The sequence below is a fragment of the Dermacentor andersoni genome, chromosome 10 (assembly GCF_023375885.2).
Source record: "Dermacentor andersoni chromosome 10, qqDerAnde1_hic_scaffold, whole genome shotgun sequence".
NCBI lineage: Eukaryota > Metazoa > Arthropoda > Arachnida > Ixodida > Ixodidae > Dermacentor > Dermacentor andersoni.
Genome location: NC_092823.1, coordinates 2,008,041 through 2,026,678, shown reverse-complemented (window position 1 = coordinate 2,026,678; position 18,638 = coordinate 2,008,041). Strand labels below are relative to the sequence as shown.

The following is an 18,638-nucleotide window of genomic DNA, read 5'->3' as shown; positions in this document are numbered from 1 at the left end:
GCATGCCCTGTGCGGACGGAAGGAAGCAGAATGTTTGACTGGGTTGCTCGTGTGTGTTGAGGGCAGCCGTATTCTGACCTTTCTAATAAGCGTGCGTGGAACGAATTATTAGCAGACATATTTTTTAAGGGCTCTGCGGTGTGCGTGAGTTATGCAAGTTTAGTTGCTCGGTTAAGTTACGTGCCCTGTATGGACTACAGGAAGAAACGTGAGTAAGCGTGATGAAATGCTTACGTACGACGCAAGTACGCGTTCAGAATAGGGACCACAAAGCTAGCGCTATTGTGATTACGTACCTGTGGAGTTGGCCAGACTGTTCAGTGGCAACAGTACGTGAGATAAGTGCGCCACTACGATAGGGTAAGAACAGGCTGTTCGTGAACTTAAGGCCCAACCACACGCAGCACGGGATACGCGTCTTGCTACGCGTACACGTAGGCGTATGCGTCTGAGTACGCGCACGCGGGTGATGAAGGGAAGGGCGTCCAGCCACACGATACGCGCACACGTGCGCGCTTCGCTGCGCGTAGCACAGGGCTGACAGACCAGCGATGGCGGAAACGGTCGTCTTTGGCTTTGAGAATAGTTAACCTTTAATTTCATTATGGCTAGCCATTTTCATTTATTTTATCAATGTTCGAGCTAGTACATTATTTTTAACATGAGAAATGCACGCTGTTCGTATCTACACATCCTTATGACAAGAAAAGCTACATCAATGATAAACATCACGCGCGATAGCGTCTGCTTGCTCACGACTGCAGCTGCTGCGCGCGACCACGCACGGCGTTGCTGTCGAGCTTTTGCTTAGCCGCTTGCTTCGCCGGCATTAGCGTTCTCTTCCCGCAATGCACCACATGAGAAAGAAGCACATGTACCATATGATATGAAGCTTGTGGACGAGATACGATTTCCTATATTTTCTGTCTCTCAGAAGTGTGACTGTAGAATATGAAGTGTAATGTAATTAAATTGTGACCTGGGGGGCAGGTTAAAATTCTGTGCGACTAATTTCGGAAGTTTCTTGGCAGTGGCCGCACGATGTTTAATATGCCGTTGACTGGCTCTCCTGTTTTGCCGAACCACTGTTTGTATTCAAGCATATAAAGAAAGCAGGGGGTAAAATTAATCATGGCTAGTGGCTATGCGTGTGTGTCAGTGAAAAGTGTACAGCTTCTGATACCTGCGCGTGTATGTGGGCAGGGCATGGTCTTGCTGCCAGGCAATAATGCACAATTTTTTACAGATGCAACGGATAACGTCAGGATGACCACGGATTCATCTACAAGTTCTTTCGCAAGGCGCCGCAGCTCTAGGACAAGCTATTGAGCTTTGTCGCAGAGGACCTCACACGGCAGCACCACATTCGAGAAACTCCTGGAGCCTCGAGAACGACTTGCTGTAGCATTGAGGTTGGTAAAGGGCAGTTGCCCCTAGAGTAATAATCTGCGATTGGAGGAATGCAAAACACCGTTTCTTTGTCATTTAATGTATCATTTATTTTATTTTATTTACATATTACTGCCCGGCGCCTTTTGGCAGCCAAATCAGGAAGGGGTCACAAAACATTGAAGCAAAACAAAAGAAAGGAGGAAACGACTGACAATGAGCGTGCATAAAAATACTAATACATAATAATAACAATAATATAATTATCATCTTCATTTCTCTCTTTCCACCGAATACAGAATTATACACAACTAAATATTTATTAACTCATAAACAAATAAAAAAAAATGGAACACAAAATGCTGATCATTACCATCATCAGCCTGGTTACGCCCACTGCAGGGCAAAGGCCTCTCCCATACTTCTCCAACTACCCCGATCATGTACTAATTGTGGCCATGTTGTCCCTGCAAACTTCTTAATCTCATCCGCCCACCTAACTTTCTGCCGCCCCCTGCTACGCTTCCCTTCCCTTGGAATCCGGTCCGTAACCGTTAATGACCATCGGTTATCTTCCCTCCTCATTACATGTCCGGCCCATGCCCATTTCTTTTTCTTGATTTCAACTAAGATGCCATTTACCCGCGTTTGTTCCCTCACCCAATCTGATCTTTTCTTATCCCTTAAAGTTACACCCATCATTCTTCTTTCCATAGCTCGTTGCGTCGTCCTCAATTTCAGCAGAACCCTTTTCGTAAGCCTCCAGGTTTCTGCCCCATACGTGAGTACTGGTAAGACACAGCTGTTATACACTTTTCTCTTGAGGGATAGTGGCAACCTGCTGTTCATGATTTGAGAATGCCTGCCAAACGCCCCCCCGCCCATTCTTATTCTTCTGGTCATTTCAGTCTCATGATCCTGATCCGTGGTCACTACCTGCCCCAAGTAGATGTATTCCCTTACCACTTCCAGTGCCTGGCTACCTATCGTAAACTGCTGTTCTCTTCCGAGACTGTTAAAGATTATTTTAGTTTTCTGCATATTAATTTTCAGACCCACCCTTCTGCTTTTCCACTCCAGGTCAGTGAGCATGCATTGCAATTGGTCTCCTGAGTTACTAAGCAAGGCAATATCATGAGCGAATCTCTAGTTGCTAAGTTATTCTCCATCAACTTTTATCCCCAATTCTTCACAGTCTAGGTCTCTAATACCTCCTGTAAACATGCTGTGAATAGCAATGGAGAGATCGCATCTCCCTGTCTGACGCCTTCCTTTATTGGGATTTTGTTGCTTTCTTTATGGAGGACTACGGTGGCTGTGGAGCCGCTATATCTTGCAGTATTTTTATACATGGCTCACCTACACCCTGATTCCGTAATGCCTCCATGATTGCTGAGGTTTCGACTGAATTAAACGCTTTTTCGTTATCAATGAAGGCTATGTATAAGGGTTGGTTATATTCTGCACATTCCTCTACCACCTGATTGATAGCGTGAATATAGTCTATTGTTGAGTAGCCTTTACGGAATCCTGCGTGGTCCTTTGGTTGACAGAAGTCTAAGGTGATCCTGATTCTATTTGCGATTACCTTAGTAAATACTTTATAGGCAACGGACAGTAAGCTGATCGGTCTATAATTTTTCAAGTCTTTGGCGTCCCCTTTCTTATGGATTAGGATTATGTTAGCGCTCTTCGAAGATTCCGGTACGTTCGTCTGTATGGAAACAAAGCGCTGCATGAGCGGAGGTCTGTCAGTGGCGGCTGCTGGAAATCGCACCCACGCGTCACGATTAACGAGGCAGTCGCGCCACACTTCGCTCCGTTTCCAACGTGCAGAACGAGACAGATTATCCGCGCCAGCCTATATATCGCGAAATGAAAACACTTATACAGGTTCGCTCGAATTTTTCAATAATGAGTGTCGTAATCGACGAGAAATTTTTTTCCGTGCTACAGTATTCGTGCACACATGCACAAATAAACAAATTTAACGAACCTTTTCTTGGTGCTGGAGTATCAAATACCGCCGCATAAATTCATCCAGCGTGACAGATGCGCTGAGCCACTTACCTCGAAGGGGTTGCTGCAGTCGGTCGGAGGCCTATCCGCTTCCTGCCCTGTGACGAAAAAAGCTCAGTAAGCAAGACCAAGTTAAATAAAGCAGTCACTTGGTTTGGTACCCGACCGAAAGAAAAATGTATGCAGGCGCTATCCTAAGCACCAGTATGATTTTTCTTATAGCGAGGACATTGCAGCACGTGTAACGACTTTTCCCTCAGCTGCCTTCATATCGCGACAAAGCAATCGCAGCTGAAAGCAAATTTAAATCGCTTGTTTGTCCATATACCAGGCCCCCCGTTTCAGCAGACCGCACATCAGGACTACTTGCATGTAATATTACCGCGCAGTCCAGGAAAACTCGCGAACAAATTCAAAATTGCGCTGCCAGATGGCACTGTGCCACTCTCCAATGGCTTCTTTAGCTCCTTTTTTTTTTTAGTCCCCCCTTCTCTTTGCATGCGGAGCGTGTCGCTTTTACCCTTGTTGTATTCTGAAAAGTTTTCGTGCGGGCTGTGTTAGAAACGACGGAGAACCTAGTGGATCTTGCTTGGAGCTCTTGTTGACGTAGATACACTGCTTGAAAAAGCCAGCACCTGAGGCACTTCAATGATGTGTACTCGCGATACTGCTAACCAGATTGAGTGCAATATACCTTGTACTTCTGGCATGAACGTCGTTTTAGCGCTATGTGGTTTACCTCAACCACGCCCCTACTGTCTGCCGCCGTTCAGATCTCAGCAGACGTAGCCAGACAGTTGCCGTAGCTGTCACAGTAATATTCTTTGCTTCTCTTTTCGTCATTTTATTTAAATACGCATAAACAATCATCTATACGTGTTGGTTCGCTTTTCTCTGCTCGTCCAGTGATACGAGTAGTGTGTGAAAGACCAAGTTGTCCGGCTATGTCTCGCGAAGAACACTAAAAATTAAATTATGGGGTTTTACGTGCCAAAACCACTTTCTGATTACGAGGCACGCCACAGTGGAGGACTCCGGAAATTTTGACCACCTGGTGTTCTTTAACATGCACGTAAATCTAAGTACACGGGTGTTTTCGCATTTCGCCCCCATCGAAATGCGACCGCCGTGGCCGGGATTCGATCCCGCGACCTCGTGCTCAGCAGCCCAACAGCATAGCCACTGAGCAACCACGGTGGGTTCGCGAAGAACACTGTCGCAGATGTGGTGCGCGAAAGACAGTCAAGTAGCTCACGAGTTGTATGCTGATTGGGCCACGTGCTCGTGTGACTTGAAGCAGTGAGCGGAGGGCGAGGGGTGCTAGAAAGCGCTGGCGTGTGGCGACTAGCGCACATGTAAAGAGGGCATGGCCAAAGAGCTGTGCTGTCGGTAAAGACGAAGAGAGGACGGCGGACGGTGGTCATCAGCCTTGGAGATCTGACGCAACTGAGGTTCCTCGGGTTCATGACGGTCCGGAGAGAGCTAAGCAGGCAGTCAATCGGGCACTACGAGCAGGAGCGGGATCCACGACCCCTTGGCGTTCCGGTACTACCGGGGACCTGCTGCTCAGATTGAAGGCGGCTGGGCTAACAACGGCGGCTTAGCTCCAGGTGCGGGCGTGTATGCCTGCCTGTGCTATCCGAAAACTGCAACAGGTAACAACTCAAAAATTTCTTGGTGTCTGGTTTAATGAACATTTATCATGGGGCACACATACTTCAAAACTTCTTACGGACCTTAGTAAAACTGTAGGTGGTCTTTACCGGGTCAGCGATCTCTTGCCCGTTTCCCTAAAGGTGTCCATATACTATGCACTATTTTTTTCCAAATTGTCCTATTGTGCACTGGTCTGGGGCACTACAACAATAAGTAATCTTCAGAAGTTATTGCTTTTGCAAAAAAAGGCATTGCGGGCTATTGAGGGTTACCATGGTAGGCCCGAAAACTTACCAACATTACCACTCTACCATAAGCATAATTTACTTAAAGCAAACCATGTTTACATATATCGCCTGTTACCGTACATCCATCGTAATCGTTTGTATTCCATTGCTCCAAACCGCCCTCCGTCTAAATACCACCTTCGGCAACACAGAAACTTGGTCCCTAAAGCGAGGACAAATTAGGGCAAACAAAAGCTCGATTACCAAGTTACAGTTGTTCTCAATAACCCATCTTTAAGTGTCATGTTTGATCTCCCTAAGAACAAATTTAAAAAAGACATAAGAAAGTTACTAATCAGCACTGACTCAATATAAGTTCAGTTTTTTACTTAGCGGAGCATCTCTTGTTTTCGTATCAAGTTGTTTATGTGTGTTTTCTCAAGCGACCTCATGCCATGTTTATACAGTGCCTTTGATTTATGGTGCACTGTATTTGTATTAAAAGTAATATTTTTCACGGTAATACTGTCGTTTCATGAAATGTATTTTGTTCACTATCATACTATGATGAAATGTATTTGATGCAATGTCGTTTTGATGGAATGTATTTTGTTCACTATCACACTATGTTAATATTTCTTTCTGTGTTGCTCACTGCTGTGTCGGTTGTTTTGGGGAACTGTGACCTCGTCAGGCCTTACCGCCATTTGTCGCAGTTCCCTCTTTCATCTTTGAAAGAAAATAAACCTCAACTTCAACTTCAGCACATTCACATGATCCAGTACGCGGCAACGGCCCCGCCTCCGCCATCCACAGCTCCTCACACCCTACCAACCTGCACCTACCAAAGCTCACGGCAACAGCACCGACTTCGCCGTGGCTGCCAGTCAAAGCCGTTACGAACCAACAGCTCCATGAGAGCATCGCCCTGTTCTGGACTCCTATGCCGCGTTAGCGCTTAGGGTTCAGCATTCACGGTGGCTCTCGGCGTGAGGTCTCGAAAACTTTGTATAGTGGGTGAGGTGGCTCCAATTGCTTGCTGTAGTTGTTCTTATGTGTCCTTTGCCTTTTTTTTATTTTCTACTTGTAAATGCGTTCGTGTGCTCTGCTATAACGCTGCACTAGGCGATAGACTTGGCACGCGACGTCCGCCTAGCCTGGACGCCTCGTCATGCCTCAGTGCCAGGCAGTCAACATGCTCACGCGGCTGCTCGTTAACTCACGCTCCGCGCAGCCTCGCGTTGTGAGGCGACCACACCAGACGGGGACCAATGGCATACCTACAGAATGCACAACCCTGTAACCGCACGCTATACTCATCACCCGCACCTTCTTTCAAAAGTTAGGGGACACGTTACCTCGAAAACTCTAGGCAAGCACATTTCCCTTACTCAATTTTCAGGCCCCCTTCTCCAACCTCCTTTTTCTCCACGACCACTGCGGGCGCCTGCCCGGAGCGTTGAGCCTCGCCGACGACGTTTCTGGTCCCGGTGGAATGTTTCGCCCCCGTCTTCTCTTCCTAAGCATCCTTACCATGGTGCAGCTGGAGGTGACCCTTGACTCCTGAGGCACGGCGGGCGATCATCCGCCGTGCCAAGTCCGAAGGCATCATAGGGATCCTGGACTAAGCATTCCACCTGTACACCCCTTCCCCAAGTAAACTGAAGTTTTCGTAATCATGACCTATGACGCTCGTGCCTCTCGTACCCGTTTCTTAACGCAATGCACGTCTACATGCATGAAGATCGTCCAATAAACAACCACGAGAACTTATATGGCGTAAGCGCGAGAGGACTAAGATGCTTTGAGCCTCACCCTGCTCACGTGCGGTGGTCAAAAGAGCCTTCTAAGTACGGACAGCAGCAAGCGTAAGAACGTGACGCAGCGACGGAGGAACGCTAGTCGCAGGAGCCGGCGCGTCAAGCCGAGCGCGAAGCAGCGCGAGAGGCGCGTGAAAGGGAGCTAAAGGCCCAACCATCGGCACGCCTCGTCAAGCTACGGACGTACCAATGTGTCAAAGGCGTCGGTCGGGAACAGGGCGAAGCCTGACAACGCGCAGAGGGTTTGTCAACTGCCGATGCTTAAGTTAGCCGACGCGTGGCGACGCTTCGCCGACGTCCACCAATCAGAGACTGCGATGCGTCGCCAAAGAAGCTTGAGAACAGGTTAAGGACCTCGCAAAGAGCGATGGAACGAAGAAAGCTAGGCATAACTTTAGGAGACAGAAAGAGAGCGGTTTGGATCAGACAGCAAACGGGTGTAGACGATATCCCAATAGACATTAAGAGAAAAAAAATACCGCTAGGCAGGTCATGTAATGCGCAGATTAAATAAACATTGGACCATTAGGGTGACAGAATAATGGGTACCAAGAGAAGGGAAGCGCAGTAGAGGACGGCAGAAGACTAGGTGGTGCGACAAAATTCGGAAATTTGCGGGTGCTAGTTGGAATAAGTTTGCGCAGGACAGAGGTAATTCGAGATCGCAGGGAGAGGCCTTCGTCCTGCAGTGGACATAAAATAGGCTGATGATGATGATGCATCGCCGGCGTCAACCAATAGGAGGCTGCGAGGACTCCGGCTCCTATGCCTATCATGACCGCCGGTGCGAAGACGCCGACACCCACGATCGTCCCAATTCTTTGGACGCACCACGCGTGCGACAGTGTCCCTAAAGGACCGCGGGTTATGGCAGTGCGATGTGGATCCGAATCGACTTCGAACGACGCCGACAAATACAACCTGCCAACTGGCTTCCGCCGGTCTCATTGCGATCGTGTGCTAAAACAACCAACCAAAACACGATTGCCGCAGCGTGTGTGTGTGGTGTATGTGTATTTTGTCGTGCTCGAAACGAATTCTGGATAAGTCTGGATAATCAGCACTCGCCTACCGTCGATGTTCTTTACGTTAAATGTAGGCCTAGTGCGTCCACCGCGTTCATAAGTGGCGAGTGAACGAGTCCAACTGAAAAACTCTGTCGAAGGAAATAAATTTTCAGTTACGTTTGGCGCTGCAGCAATTTAATATATGGCCCTCCTGACTTCATGTGGTGAATGAACCATGTGGAACTTCGGGTGGTTAACCGCGGCGTGTTTCGTCTGGCCTCAGGTGACTAAATGCTTACAAAATGGTTGTTGAATTTCTAGTGTTGATCTGTTGTACAACCATCGATTCAATGGAAACACCGCAAAATTACAACTTTCATTGAGCCAGCACAATGGTAGTTCACCAAAATTTTTATTGATAACTACAGCAATAATATTTTGCTGATGAAACAATGTGGATTTTCCATTATGAAATGCCAACAACTGGACCGAGTTAAACAGGCGACATACGGTTTGCACGAAAAAAATCACTGTAAAATCCCTTAGTTTAAGCTACAACATGAAATGGGAGAGCTGGCCAGAGCTGAACCAATCATTAAAAAAAATTGTTGCACAGGCAGTTGTACGTTCAAGTGCAGAATGAAGGCCACTGCAAAATATTGCACTCTTTCAGTATTGACCCGCGGCAGCCCCAAGTGCACAATCTCCGGATTGGTTCAACTTATTCTAATTATTGAGGATATGACAATGTGCGCTATAACTGCAATGGAAGACCCGAAAAAGATTGAGTGCAGGTGTGCGCTGTAAAGCTTGAACATTGTATTAACAAGGTGAAAAGAGGTTCATCCCACTGTGCAAAGTACAGGGTGTTTTTTTAGCTGCACGAAAATTTTACATTGCAAAATATAAATCAGGCTAATTTTATGTTTATCATACCAATGCAGAGATTGGTGGCCTCCAGATACAGAGCGATTGCCGCACTTACGTGCGTAATTAGCGAAGTTACGGGAGTTTACTTTCTAATTATCAACAATAGGTAGCTACAGCAAACGAGCACTTTGGTACCGCAGCTCGGCACTACCTATCCCAACGATCAAATTTTGAATAGCGGATTACATGTGGGAGCTTTAGTTTCCCTTGACAGGCTCCTTCAAACCGAAACTGTCTGGAAAAAGAGAATCTGTGCCCTCACCGTAGCTTCATGTCTTCCTCAATGCATGCAGAAGCATCCAGAATACTGACAGGCAACCGGTTTTTGAACTTTTGTTTCGAGCCTATCGGTAAGTCGACGTACGGGTCCTACTGGGGCTTACCAAAATCTCTATTACATGGCATCGCAAGCTGCCACACGGATACACAGCCTGCGGAAAGGCGACCTCGCGTAAATTTACACTATTACAATACACCAAGATATGCTCCGGGCTTAGCGGAGAGACGAGAACTAGGAGTCGGATTCCTGATTAATAAGAATATAGCTGGTAACATACATGAATTCTCTAGCATTAACGAGAGAGTGGCAGGCATTGTTGTGAAACTTAATAAGAGGTACAAAATGAAGGTTGTACAGGTATACGCCCCTACATCCAGTCATGATGACTAGGAAGTCGAAAGCTTCTATGAAGACGTGGAATCGGCGATGGGTAGAGGGAAAACAAAATGCACTATACTGATGGGCGACTTCAATGCTACGGTAGGCAAGAAGTAGGCAGGAGACAAGTCAGTGGGGGAATATGGCATAGGCTCTAGGAATAGCAGGGGAGACTTATTAGTAGAGTTTGCGGAACAGAATAATATGCGGATAATGAATACCTTCTTCCGCAAGCGGTATAGCCAAAAGTGGACGTGAAGGAGCCCGAACGGCGAGAGTAGAAATGAAATAGACTTCATACTCTGCGCTAACCCTGGCATCATACAAGATGTGGACGGGCTCAGCAAGGTGCGCTGCAGTGACCATAGGATGGTAAGAACTCGAATTAGCCTAGACCTGAGGAGAGAACGGAATAAACTGGTACATAAGAAGCCGATCATTGAGTTAGTGATAAGAGGGAAAATAGAGGAATTCCAGATCAAGCTACAGAACAGGTATTCGGCTTTAACTCAGGAAGAGGACCTTAGTGTTGAAGCAATGAACAACAATCTTGTGGGCATCATTAAGGAGTGTGCAATAGAAGTCGGTGGTAACTCCGTTAGATGGGATGCTAGTAAGCTATCGCAGGAGACGAAAGATCTGATCAAGAAACGCCAATGTATGAAAGCCTCTAACCCTACAGCTAGAACAGAACTGGCAGAACTTTCGAAGTTAATCAACAAGCGTAAGACAGCTGACATAAGGAAGTATAATATGGATAGAATTGAACAAGCTCTCAGGAACGGAGGAAGCCTAAAAGCAGTGAAGAAGAAACTAGGAATTGGCAAGAATCAGATGTATGCGTTAAGAGACAAAGCCGGCAATGTCATTACTAATGTGGATGAGATAGTTAAAGTGGCTGAGGAGTTCTATAGAGATTTCTACAGTACCAGTGGCACCCACGACGATAATGGAAGAGAGAATAGTCTAGAAGAATTGAAAATCCCACAGGTAATGACGGAAGAAGTGAAGAAAGCCTTGGGAGCTATGCAAAGGGGGAAGGCGGCTGGGGAGGATAAGGTAACAGCAGATTTGTTAAAGGATGGTGGGCAGATTGTTCTAGAGAAACTGGCCACCCTGTATACGCAATGCCTCATGACCTCGAGCGTACCTGAATATTGGAAGAACGCTAACATAATCCTAATCCACAACAAAGGGGACGCCAAAGACTTTAAAAATTATGGACCGATCAGCTTACTGTCAGTTGCCTGCAAACTATTTACTAAGGTAATCGCAAATAGAATCAGGAACACTTTAGACTTCTGTCAAGCAAAGGACCTGGCAGGATTCGGTTAAGGCTACTCAACAATAGACCATATTCACACTATCAATTAGGTGATAGAGAAATGTGCGGAATATAACCACCGCTTATATATAGCTTTCATTGATTACGAGAAAGCGTTTGATTCTGTCGAAACCTCAGCAGTCATGGAGGCATTACGGAATCAGGGTGTAGACGAGCCGTATGTAAATATACTGAAAGATATCTATAGCGGCTCCACAGCCACCGTAGTCCTCCATAAAGAAAGCAACAAAATCCCAATAAAGAAAGGCGTCAAGCAGGGAGATACGATCTCTCCAATGCTTTTTTTTATGGGGTTTTACGTGCCAAAACCACTTTCTGATTAAGAGGCACGCCGTAGTGGAGGACTCCGGAAATTTCGACCACCTGGCGTTCTTTAACGTGCACCTAAATCTAAGTACACGGGTGTTTTCGCATTTCGCCCCCATCGAAATGCGGCCGCCGTGGCCGGGATTCGATCCCGCGACCTCGTTCTCAGCAGCCTAACACCATAGCCACTGAGCAACCACGGCGGGTCATATCTCCAATGCTATTCACAGCGTGTTTACAGAAGGTATTCAGAGACCTGGATTGGAAAGAATCGGGGATAAAAGTTAATGGAGAATACCTTAGTGACTTGAGATTCGCTGATGATATTGCCTTGCTTAGTGACTCAGGGGACCAATTCCAATGCATGCTCACTGACTTGGAGAAGCAAAGCAGAAAAGTTGGTCTAAAAATTAATCTGCAGAAAGCTAAAGTAATGTGTAACAGTCTCGGAAGACAACAGCAATTTACAATGGGTAGCGAGGCACTGGAAGTGGTATTATAATAGAAGATTGGATTTATTGATAGGAAAGACAGAGAGGTCGACCTGAGCTAGTGCGCTCTAGTCTGCCACTCTGCACTGGGGAAGAGGGAAGGGGAGTGAAAGTACTGGGATGGATGATGATGATAAGAGATGTGGTGAGTGCTTATGTACATAAGACAGTTGTCTTGCTAGAGCCGCTCGTCGAGCTTGGTGTCCTGCAGAAACTTCAACAATACTTTTGTTGCACGTATTGAAGTTGCAGTGTCAGGCCATGGGCCGAGGATAGCTTCTTCCGACAGTGGTTGCCTGCCAACGCTGGCTAAGAAACTTTCTAGCGTCCTTCGCTCCAGCATGTATGCTGGGCAGTCGCACAGTAGGTGTTGCAGTGTTTCAGGCGTCTGGCAGTGATCACAATCAGGGCTGTTCGATCGGACGATAAGGTGTGCGTAGCGACAGGTGAAAGCAGCGCCGAGCCGAATCCTGTGTAACAGTGATGTTTTGCTCCGTGTAAGCTTCGGGGGCAATCAGAATTTACCGTCTGGGTCAATCATGTGTAGACGTCTGTGAATGTTGTTATAGTGGGCTCTGTAAGCTTTTGTAAGGTCCTGCATGAGCGCCTTAATCATGGAGTTGGTGTCAGGTCGCGAGTAGGCGATCCGTACTTCATCAGAGGAAGAGGACGCCGATCTTGCCTCACTGTTCACGAGTTCATTGCCAAAAACACCACAATGACTAGGCACCCATTGAAAGGTTATCACGTGGCCACTTAACTCGGCACTGTGATGAAGTTCGACGATTTCCAGCACGAGCAGGTAGTATGGTCCTTTCTTTAAAAAACATTTTGGCGCCTGTAGCGCTCATTTGGCATCGCAAAATATCGTCCATTTATGAGGTGTCTGCGTTCTCATAAAACGGACAGCCTCCCGTATTCCCACAAGTTCCGCAGCCGTAGATGTCGATTTGTGGTCTAATCTAAATCGTTGAGTAATTCCAAGTTGTGGGATGACAAATGCGGCCGTTGTGGCAGATGGCGTGACCGAACCATCGGTATATACTTGTACAGTCCCACTATGTAATGTAAACATATTGGAGAGGGTGAGCTGTTTCAAGCCAATGGAGGAAACGTCAGATTTCTTCATGATTCCGGGTATCTGAAGCCTCACTAGTGGTCTTGGCAATGTCCATGGAGGTGTTGCGGGAATATCGGTGGCCTGGAATCTTGCTGGTGCGCTCGACCACCTGGTGCTCGACCACCTATTGCATGTCACTTGCCTGACATGCAATAGCTTTAGAAAAACCACAGTCAAGGTTGGTGCTTAGAAGTGTTGACAGTGGACGGTGTGGGTGTCTGGTTAGCAGGCGAAGATAGGTTCGCACAGGTTCACAAGACCTGTATATGTCGATTGGACTGGAAGTGGTAAGGGAATACCTCTACTTAGGGCAGGTAGTGACGGCGGACCCGGATCATGAGACAGAAATAATCATAAGAAGAATGGGCTGGGGTGCGTTTGGCAGGGATTCTCAGATCATGAACAGCAGGTTGTCATTATCCCTCAAGAAAAAAGTGTATAATAGCTGTGCCTTACCAGCACTCAACTATGGGCCGGAAACCTGGAGGCTTGCGAAAAGGGTTCTACTTAAATTGAGGACGACGCAACGAGCTATAGAAAGAAGAATGATGGGTGTAACGTTAAGGGATAAGAAAAGAGCAGATTGGGTGAGGGAACAAACGCGAGTTAATGACATCTTAGTTGAAATCAAGAAAAAGAAATAGGCATGGGCAGGACATGTAATGAGGAGGGAAGATAACCGATGGTCATTAAGGGTTACGGACTGGATTCCAAGGGAAGGGAAGCGTAGCAGGGGGCGGCAGAAAGTTAGGTGGGCGGATGAGATTAAGAAGTTTGCAGGGACGACACGGCCACAATTAGTACATGACTGGGGTTGTTGGAGAAGTATGGGAGAGGCCTTTGCCCTGCAGTGGGCGTAACCAAGCTTATGATGATGATGATGATGAAGATATGCAACAAAATGCAGTGTAGGCGCATTCACAACGCCGATTTGTAGAAGTCAGGGGACCAACTAAATGATGATAATGATGACATTTATCGGCACCAAAAACCTTTGAAACAGGGCGGAGACAAATACTCACTCAGTCTGCTTCATTTAATCACGTTTTACATCTATAAATCGCGACCGAGAAAAGACTCATGGAGACTCATGTTGGCATCAGTGAGCGCAAGCGTACCGTCGGCACATTTGTCGACTGATGACGTTCACCTCTTTTCGCGCCATCGTTGCCGCGTAATATAACCTTCAACGCATTGTTTAAGCAGCTTAGCTTTGCTACTGGATTCGCGCGACTGAAAAATCGAGCACTTAGTGAATGAGCCAAACCAGCGGTGAATCGCTACGATTTGCGACCACACGCTTTGTGACCGACTTGATGGAATTGTGGCCTTCGAGATCAGAACGATGTGCCGTCACTGATGAGATCTCGAAGGCTATGCCTCAGCATCGCCGTCGATACTAAAGCATTGTGTCAACGCAGACATTTACCATTTGCGCAACAACGTACTTTATTCTATTACAATTTGTGTATAGCTGACAGCTTTGCAGAAAAGTTACAGGAGTTTGTCCCAACGAAATATTTTTGAAAGCTTTTCGCCAAACCTAGCGAAATCTAAAAAAGTTAACAAGCAATGTTTGGCCGTTTGGCATTTGTCTTTGTCGCTATTATGCTTTTTTTTCGTGGTCTCCGTGTGCGCGCTGTGTGCGTTGTGAGCTGCAAGCATGTGTGTGCGTTGTAATCTGCTGTTGGGCGACAAGAGACATTTTTGCCAAGAGAGTAGGCGTACCCGTCCGTCCATTGGCTCACGCGGAGGTATGCCACCGACTGGGCTGCGTGGAAGCGTACACGAAGAATGTAGCGCCGGCTGACCATACGGTAAGTACATTTATCATATTGTGTGTATAACTGATCGGCAACGTTCTGACTGGTGGTGTACAAGTCGCGGGGCGGTTTTTTCGCTGCTCGGTGTACGCCGGGCAGACTTGCGCCTGCAGCGCTCGTGCTGTGTCAGTCACAACTACTCCGAGTTGAATGTCTGATTCACGCATGGTGCACGGCGCCGGTGTCAAAACATTTTGTGCCAGGGCCAGTCCGGGGTGCATGTGTGGCGTGTTGCATGCGCATTCGGTCGATCGAGCGCCAAGGCGGGGTCATGTCATGTGTTTAAGCTGTGTATTTAGTAGCCTGGCCTATTCGTGTGTACTGCACGGCAGGCAAGTTTAGCTCGATCGAACGACTGAAGAACTGAAATGCACGAAACCACTTAAAACAAAATGGTGGCAGTTTGGGCGAGTTGGTATGTCATGACTTTTTTAGGCTTGTAGCGCAGCTTGGAAAGAGCAAAAAGGAAGGTGGAAGGGGTAATGAAAGGGAACGGAGAACAGAGTGAGCGCTCACTCTGTTCTCCGTTCCTGTTCATTGCTCCTTCCACCTTCCTTTTTGCACTTAAAACAAGGGCGTCTGTTCCTGTGTTCTCATGCTCGTCCCCACCCGTTGCGGTAGCTTAGTGTTGCGCTAATGTCCTTGAGGCCGTAGGTGAAACTCCGGCCGCGGCAGCCGGATTTCAATGGAGCGCAATGCGAAAAAAATAAATAAAAATAAAAATAAAAAAACGCTCGTGCTTGGATGTGGGTGCTTGCTAAAGATCGGGGTCGTGGTCAAATTTAATTCAGTCATATACTGCGGCGTGCCTTGTAACGAGATCGTGGCGTTGGCTAGTTTAATCACAGAATCTGAATGTTTAGCTTGACGCTTGACACTGTTCTAAGTGTTACCGTTCCGGCAGGGCCCATGCCACAGCCGTCTATGTGAACATAGCATTTGCGAAACGTCTTTTTGATGTGTCGTCATAAAATAATCGTGCAGAAATGTCTTGGCTGATACTGTGTTATGTCTAATAAATGCGCATCATCGTACAAAACAGGCTGGTTGATCGTTCGCGAATAGAATGCCGCCGTATTGTAAAAAAGTAGAAAAAAAATGCCCAAAGCGCATGTGATCGACGCCACCAGTTTCTATGCCAACCCTCGATATCTTTTTCATGTTGGAGATTTATTTCTACGAAATTATGTGTGTACTCTGGATATCTTAAAGAACAAGATTTTGATCAGAAAGCTGTGATGTATCACAGAAGAAGACATGCTAATCCGGTGTTACTCTAGATATATGCCTTCGGGCAAAAAAAGAGCAACAAAAAGATTGTGAAAGCGCGCAAGCCTCCAAATAAGAGAGAGAAAAGATGCAATTTTTACACCAAATCTAAGTTATTTTTCCGTTCGGAGGACTGACCCAAATTCCTACTTTTATCTTCTCCACACGGAAAAGTGCCTTGCCATAAAAATGTCATAATATCAGGCACTTTCTTTTGAAGTTTTCCCTTTAATGTTCTGTCGAAAAAGTGTTGGTAAAAGAATTTGGTTCTTCCTACTTAAATATGCCGAAAACATATGCAGTGAAGAATAAAAATATTCAACTAATTGATTTAGTCACACAAGAATATTGCTAACACAGTAGCTTGTAGCAAGGAACACTTGGTTACATAAGTATCAAGCGCTTATATACGTTATTTATTTCTTCATTCATTTCATACTGTAGCTGATATGTAATAGTGCATTTATAAAATACAATAAATAGTGGCATCCACAGCATCTGGAGAAGAGGGCAGGGCACGTTGTGTATGATGCTGGTGCAAACTTGAATGGCACATTAACAGCAGGCAACATTCTTAAAACGTCTGCTTAATGCTCTCTGTGAATATAAAAAGGCTGTTTAAGGCGCTTCCCTGCATGTGCCAATCTACTTTGGCATACTGAATAAACAGTGGTAACATAACAAGAACCAGTTGAACTCGCGCTTCAAATAAAAAGCTCCTTTGTACGTGCCTTGTTATATTTATGCGAGTGTAGGTGTCGACTCCCTCCAGCCGGTTTATGTAAGGAACTCCATGACTCGGCACAGAAAAAACATACTGCAGCAGTGTTTGAAATAGAATTTATGAGGAATATTGAATAGTGTAGCATCTCTATAAAAAAAGCTAAAATGTGCTGATTGTACCGATTTTTCTCTTGCTTTTGCTGCTTTAAAAATACCCGTTAATTTTTTTTGTTTTAATTTTGTGAATATACATGCCTACTCTTGAATTCGAAACTATCTGTGCAGCATGTGTGAAGACCTTCAACATTTTAACAGAAGGCTTCCCGGCTTCAATCAGCTATCACGAAGTGTCATGCACCCGACTCACCTTAATTGCCAGGCTCAATAAATCACGCATCAGTGATTGATGCACGAAAATAACCGAAGTGTCGCAAAATTCATTTTAAGCGTGATATATTTCGCTGCATAAAGAATTAGCGTTTGGTGCTTATTCGCTCAAATGGTTGAAGTACTTCTATACTTTTATTCAGTGGTTGTATTGCTTTCTGATTATGCAGAAGCTGGCAAGAGGGTGAAGAGGCTATGAAAAAACCTCAACAACGCTGAGATCAAGCCAGAAGAGCCAGTACTTGCTTGCACAAAGGCACGCTTATTGTGTGCAGCCTGTTGTTCTTCCTTCTTGTTTTTCTTTTCTTTTTTGGCAATATAGTGCATTTGAAGTGATTCCGTGAGCAAAGTAAGCTTAAATCAGTGTTTTCCGAAGTGCTGCCCCTGGAATTACTTGAGATGGTGAAAGGGATCTGTGTCGATCACTTAAAAATTGGCAGTTGATCTTGCGATGTGTGACTATGACTAAAATCGATATCTGGCCGGCATGGTGCCAAGTAGCAGGCCGTTGCATGAGAGTTGCTGGTAATTTATGCTATTTGCCAATCATTAACAATGATCGTGTGCGAGAACACACACACTGACTGGCTTGTGTATCTGTGGGCAACCAGCCGTAATCTACCAAGTGCAGCTCTGAACAATTTGTTCGCACACATGCATATGTGCTGCAGTGTCAGTAGTTGCAAGTAACTGTCAAAGAAATACCTCTGCAATGCAAACAATGCAACGACGCTGCGAAACACTTCTTTTTCTTCTGCTGCCATTTATGGCTAGTCCATTTCAACAAAACATTTTCACCTGCATGCTCTGTGTGATCAAATGGGAGCTTCTAGAGTGTCGCCTAATATTCTGTGTACAGGTTGACATTGGCGGCGGCACGCTGATTGATAAGAGCATCCTCGATCAGGTGAGCCAGGCCTGTGACCGTAGCAGTGGCCGTGGAAAATTCGCCAGGCACTTTTGCATCACGTCTTTACTGACGGTGAGCTCCACGGCAAGTCGCTCTTTGGGGTCAAGCGCTGTCTTCGGGGCGAGACGGAGGAGGCCCTCAACACCGTACGTGTGGAGACTGATAGGCGTGGATAGTATTCTATTACAGCCATTTAGTCTTAAATAATGAAATCAGAACATGCATATAAGTTGAAGAAAGCCATTTATACCAACTGTACTGTTAGCAAATAGTTGAAGTATAGTAAATGTTCCTAATTAGTGTAGACAAGCAAGTAGTTCACTTACGCTATTATTTACACTACGGCCACAATCCTATGCACAAGTTTTATAGGCCTGATATAGCATATGATTGGTTGAGCTATCGATTGATCACAGCTGCTTAAAGCATACTGATGGGCTAGATGGTGAGCCATCATATTGAAGCAGCACACTTACATCTGACCCATACACGTACACATAGAAAGGCCACACACAGGCGCTGGACTGCACCAGCTGCTTTATCGCTCAAAGAGGACAC

At 46.1% G+C, this 18,638-nt stretch overlaps 1 protein-coding gene across 1 annotated transcript in view; it reads right to left on the bottom strand.

The window, feature by feature from the left end:
* LOC126519618 (uncharacterized) overlaps positions 1-18,638 on the bottom strand; it is a 172,463-nt gene that overhangs the window by 45,771 nt on the left and 108,054 nt on the right. The window contains exon 4 of the mRNA XM_055065366.1: positions 3,460-3,506. Coding sequence (XP_054921341.1) covers positions 3,460-3,506 — 47 coding nt within the window. The remainder of the gene's footprint in view (positions 1-3,459; positions 3,507-18,638) is intronic.